A 6,376-nucleotide genomic window follows, 5' to 3' on the forward strand; every position below is an offset into this window, starting at 1 on the left:
ACCGATCCAACATCAGCCTTCATACATGGTTCATGAGGTCCATGAACCTGAATGGAGAAATGGTGAGCCCGAATGGGATCTCCATGAACTCGTAATAACCATAACGAGTCTACAAGGTCGTATTTTACACATACTCCTCTCTGACCCGCATCTGATGGTAACCCAAATGCATATCTATCTTAGAAAACCAAGATGCACCCTGAAGTTGATCGAAAAAATCATCAATCTTCGGGAGTAGATAACGGTTCTTCACTGTTAGCTTATTCATCTCCTAGTAGTCAATAGACATCCGATGAGACCCGTCTTTCTTCTTCACAAAAAGGATCGGTGCTCCCTATGGCAATCTGCTTGGATGAATGAACCCCTTGTCTAACAACTCCTGTGTAGACAACTCATGCATCTCAAGAGGAGCTAACCGGTACGATGCCTTGGCTATCAGAGGTGCACTCAGAACCAAGTCAATCTTGAACTCTACCTGCCTCTCCCGTGGCACGCCAGGTAAATCCTCCGAAACCACATCCAGGTACACCTGAACGATTGACACATCATCCACAACCGCCTTACCCTTATATTAGGTATCCATAACATAGACAACATAACCGGAACAACCTCGAAGAATATAGTGTCTGGCCCTAGCCGCTGAACATAGAATTGTCTCACTCTGATCTTTCTCTCCCTAAATCACCAACTCTCCCCCACTTGGGGTCTAAATATGCACTAACTGTTGCTCACAATCAATCACCACCCCATTGGGGCTCAACCAGACCATCCTTACGATAACCTTGTTCCCATGCAAAGGGATGAGAACCACATCAATCGGATCGTGCTTGTTGAACATCTGAAGAACACAACCTCGATGAACCCTCGATACCCATACACGTAGATCATATGCAATCTCAACGTCTAATGGACAATTCAACTCCCCTGGATCTCCACCAAACATCTTGCTAAGGACAAGCGATACAAAAGATCGGGTAGACCCCGAATCGAACAATATCAACGCAGAGATACCGTTCACAAGGAACGATCCTAAAATAAAACACAAAAATATAAGCAGACAATACAACATAAATAAATAGATAAGGAGAAGATATATACCCATCATCACATCAATTGTTGTGCGAGTCTCCTTGAACGTTGGCTCAAAATCCATGCTCTTCACCACAGGCGTATCTGCCTTGCTCTGGAAGCCATCAGTAATCCACAACGTTGCTGGAGTGGGTGCTACCACTGGTCTTGCTGCTACCAAACTCAGACAACGTACCTTCTTGTGGCCCCTTTGATTGCAATGGAAGCAAATTAGATCAGATATCGGGGTGGTGGTGGTGGTGGCAGTTTAATCCCTACTAATATGACCTGTCTGACCGCACTTGAAGCAACTAGAACCACCTACATTGCATGCCCCGTTGTGCGTCTTGCCGTAGTGGATCTGACCCTACTGGCCTCTTTATCTCGATTCAAATACCTTGGGCCTCTTGCTCAATCTCCCTGAAACCTGAGCCTTATTTGGATTCCTCTTCCTATCCATCTTAAGATCAATATCCCTCTCTTTGGATCTCACAATCATATCCTAAAGTGTCTTGCAACTGGATTGGCGTCACTCCTCAACATCTCATGGTATCTCACCCTTTTCATCTCCTTATCTGTCACATACTGCGGAACCAACAACACCTATCACAGAACATCGTGGTGATCTCAGCCACCGTCTTAGTAGTCTGGCGAAAGTCCTGAAACTCCCTCACCAACTACTGCACCTCAATCACTGATGCAAAATCAGCTCATAATCTAATCACAAAATCATCTCATGTCATCGAATCAACTGACTCATCACTCATAGAGCACCTAACCTCCTCTCACTAGTCTTGAGGTCTATCTTTTATAAGATAGGAATCAAGTCTGACCTTTTCCCCATCGGGGCAACTGCTAGTGTGGAAAGTGTTAATGACATCCTCTAAAAAATGTCTGCTCACGATAGGGTCCTTCTTCCCAAAGTAATACGGATCCCCATATGCCCAGAACTCCCTAAAAGTCAATGAACGTGCCTTAATCAAATCCATATTCTCAAAATAGAAAGAGCCCAAGCGCTCCTCCAACACCTCCATGATACCCTCATTGATCGTACCAAAAATCACAGGAGTCCGCTCAAGTATGCCACATGAAATCTCAGATGAAATGAACTCCCACATTTGATTATCCAACTGATCGGTTCCAGAACTCGAGCCTGAACGCTCACCATCACCAGAACTATGACATCCCCAAAATCACGGCCAGAAAAGACCGATTTTGTTTATGCTTTATGAAAAATCAGAGTACTTCATTTTATAAAAAGGTTGCGGAATTTGTTCCCAGAAAAACACGATAAATACGTTATTAAAACATTTTCGAAGAAACATATTTTTATTCATCTTAAAACGTTTGGGATGTCATCGTTAATACAGAAACATAAGCATAAACAGAACTTACAATTATTTACACTAGTGATCTACATCTCTTTAAATCTCTCAGTGTAATGTCACTTCATTTCGTCACCTGTGATATACATAAACTGAGTGGGTCAGGTTGGGAAACCTGGTGAGTACATAGGGTTTTCAACCCACAATAATATAATTATTATGTTTAATCAAACAATCAACCCAATTACCCATCCCCGTTATCTTCTTTACTCTTTAAGGATTTAACCTAAGACTCATCTATCCTTCATTCGTTTATTCCGAAGTCCCTTACTTCCAGGGTCATAGGACTGACACTAAATCCATAGCTGCCAATGTTTGTTCGTAAAGCACTAATTCCATAGCTGCTATATCTTACTCATCGGGTACTAAATCCATAGCTACCAACGCTCAACAGGTACTAAGTCCATAGCTACCAATTCCTACAGGTACTAAATCCATAGCTACCAGTGTCTAACTAATAGGTACTAAGTCCATAGCTACCAATTCCCAACAGGTACTAAATCCATAGCTACCAACGTCTAACAGATACTAAGTCCATAGCTACCGGTGTTTGTCCAATAGGCACTAAGTCTATAGCTGCCAATGTATACTCACGTTATCTTCTATCTCTCATCATTCATCTACCCATCATCATACCCAACATATTCGTATATATAAAATACGTATACAGTTTAAATCCTTTAAAACATGTATAAAACATTCATCCAACATAGACAGCAAGTATTCAGATAATATGCACACATAGCACGTAGTTTATATAAAATACTTCATATCTATGTGTAAGATGAAAGGGGACTATGCACTCACCTGATTAGGTGGTGACTCAGCACTCGGACAGCGCTTCGATACTCTCAAAACGATATTCCTTCGATAAAACCTAGTACCGATACAACTAGGGTTTAGTTTAACGATAACCGCGACACATTAAATCAGTTTGAATATTATTAAGCATTAATAATGCTCAATATAACTCATAATAATAGCCCAAATAATTATTTTAAGGACCTAATAACATTCCTATAATTATTTGGAAGCTATATTAAAAAATTGCGTAAGCGTAGCACACTTACAACGAATTTTATCGAAAACCGGAACTTAATTGGAGCAGCGTTTCGAAACCGAAAAACTCCTTTTTCTCGGGACTCCGGAAGCCTCGGGGCTTCCTTAGGGTGCTAGGGGTTTAGCTAGGGCTTAGGGGTGGTTTAGGGAGCTAGAGAGAGAAAGAATATAGAGAGAGAAGGAGATTTTGGTATGAAAAATGAGGCCGCCTCGGCCTCCTTTTATAGCTGCGAGGCCTCGGCGGTACGCAGGGCGTAGATCCGGAGTACGCGGCGCGTCCTCTCGGATAAGGGTGCCAGCTCGCAGCCAGCTGTCTCGCACACCGGTCGATGGGAAGCGAAGGTACGCGGGGCGTACCGGTCCTCGCACGCGGCGCGTAAGGAGAACGCTGAGCGTCCGAAGCGAACGCTGGGTGTAGCGATGGCGACGCGTCACTTATCCGAGGCGAAGCGTGATCAGCAAGCGACGGCCCTGATTGAGCCACGTCATCTCCCTCGCAACAGATTTCGCAAATTCTCTTTCCGACTTCTAAAAATCATAACTTTCGCATACGAGCTCCGTTTTCGACGTTCTTTATATCCACGCGAAGGTGGGAACGTACTCTACAACTTTCGTTTAGACCTTGTCGGCTAATTTTGGCTCGATTTTAAATTTTATATTATTAACGGGCTGGGACACGATTGATCCGTTAAATCCTCATAACTTCTTCATCCGATATCCGTTTTTGCCCATCTTTTTCTCGTTACGCTACCCTCAACAAGATCTTCGATTCTCGTTCAGGTCGTGTCGGCTAAAACCCGCTCGATCTCATATTCGAATTTCGGGTTGTATACTGCTAGTCCGAAACTTCGAAAAATCATAACTTCTTCATACGAAGTCAGATTTGGGAGTTCTTTTTATCGATGTTCTTAGTTTAACATATTCTACGACTTTCATTTAGGTCGCTAAGGCTAAATCTCGCTCTATCGTAAATTCACTATTTACGCTTTCCGGTATCGTACCGGTTTTGTCGCGAAACTTCGACGGACCATAACTTCTTCGTTATAGCTCGGATTTCGGCATTCTTTATATGTACGGGAACCTTGAGACATATTCCACAACTTGGTTAAGATTATGTATTCTAAATAATCTTTTGTCGAAAAGTCGTTTTCGACTCCTATTGTCTCTAATTTGACTAGCCCGGATTTGCGGGCGTTACAAGAACCACCAACCGATCTGTCGCGAATAGTCACTACACTTGTAAATACCCAAAAACTAAGAACCAACTAGTGATCAACACAAAGAACAAGCCAAAATGATAAGAACAAGAAGGAGTAGAAGCAAGATTGATCAAAATTGCACACATTTATATTGGCTGAAAACGTCAAGTTCAATGGACTCAAAACACACACGCACACACACACACTTGATCGTAAACTGCTATCATCCATCTGACATCTACTGGCACTATTTATAAGGAACAGTAGCCGTAAGAACGTTTACAACTATAAACTTGTTTACAACCGTAAACCCAAGGTTGTTTTCGGTCCTAGATTGAAAACTACAATTGCCTAGAAAAGTAAAGTATAAACCATATTTTAGACCCAACAATCTCCCCCTTGGTTTATAGCTTTCTTTTCTTTTAGACCCAACAAACTCCCCCTAGGATTGTAGTTGCATGTCTTGTCAATCTTCAATATGAGCTTGGATTCATCTTCAATTTCTTTACGACTTCAAGATGAATATATGAATCTTCAATAAATGACTTAATGTTGAACAGCTGGGCATTTCTTCAAAATTTGACTTTTAACGCACATTGTGTGTGGAGGCTTCTTGAAAATCAACACTTTCAGCTTGAGAATCTTCAAAAAGAATATCAGAGAGATTAAATATTTTGGATCACTTCAACAGGTACATAGATAGTAGAAAATTGATTGAGGAGGCTTCAATGCAATTTGTCACGTAATCTTCAAGTGCACCTTCACCTTGCCTCTGGGGCTAAAAAATTGAATGTTGAAAGAATAATCTTCATTTCTTATTCCTTCGAATGAATATTCTTCGACAATCACAGATGAAGCCTTGGTTCAGAAAATCCCGATACACTCTTCATGAGTCTCATCTATATATGAATTCACTTTTCAAGACAAAGAAAATTTTGAGATAAAAACAAGACTAAAAGAAAAACTTAGCATACAATATTTTTGGATTTTTCATATTTTCTGAAAAAAATAAAACAGAAACAAAAATATTTTTGGATTTTTGATTTTTTTTTTAAATTTTTAATACCCCCCAAAATTTATGCATAAAGGAAAACTATAAATTTTTTTTACTAAAAACAAATATAAGGACAAAAATTTACGACTAATTTGGGAGCAAAGTTGTCAGGCAATTCAATATCGTTTATCAGCACACGCCTGCATGTTTAGATCTGGTCAATGAACGGTATTGTGGTCCACTTAAACACAAAGGATATTAACAAATTTGACAGATTATAAGTGACTAGACATTGTGATCTTATTCCTAAATGTACCATTTAGTTGACGACGACCAAGGATATTGGTGTCCACTTAAATTCAACAGCAAGACCTACAGACAACCTTTTAAATTGTTTAATTTTAGATGCACTAGAACGTGTTTCCCACTTCTCAATATACCCCTGTAATCAAGAACTTCCAAAGAACTCCTTACTTTAGGTGAGTATTCAATCATTAAGAAATAAGTCAGATATAGAGATGCATATGTTATATCCCAGGTCGGATGTCTTCCAATCACGCAGAGGGAACAACATATGACTAACATAAATAGAGGGATAGAGAATTCGAAGGGTGCATATGTTGTGTCCCAGGTCGGATCTTCCGATCATGCAGAGGGAACATCATATGGCT

General features: G+C 40.6%; 1 protein-coding gene across 1 annotated transcript; it reads right to left on the reverse strand.

The window, feature by feature from the left end:
• Positions 1–706: 706 nt before the first annotated feature.
• Positions 707–1,153, reverse strand: LOC145035811 (uncharacterized). The gene is made up of 2 exons (XM_078984322.1): positions 1,099–1,153; positions 707–1,029 (listed from the first exon to the last, which is right to left on the reverse strand). The coding sequence occupies exons 1-2, from the start codon at positions 1,151–1,153 to the stop codon at positions 707–709; spliced, it is 378 nt and encodes a 125-aa protein (XP_078840448.1).
• Positions 1,154–6,376: the final 5,223 nt, after the last annotated feature.

This window comes from Lactuca saligna, chromosome 3, assembly GCF_052625555.1.
Source record: "Lactuca saligna cultivar CGN05327 chromosome 3, ASM5262555v1, whole genome shotgun sequence".
Taxonomy (NCBI): domain Eukaryota; kingdom Viridiplantae; phylum Streptophyta; class Magnoliopsida; order Asterales; family Asteraceae; genus Lactuca; species Lactuca saligna.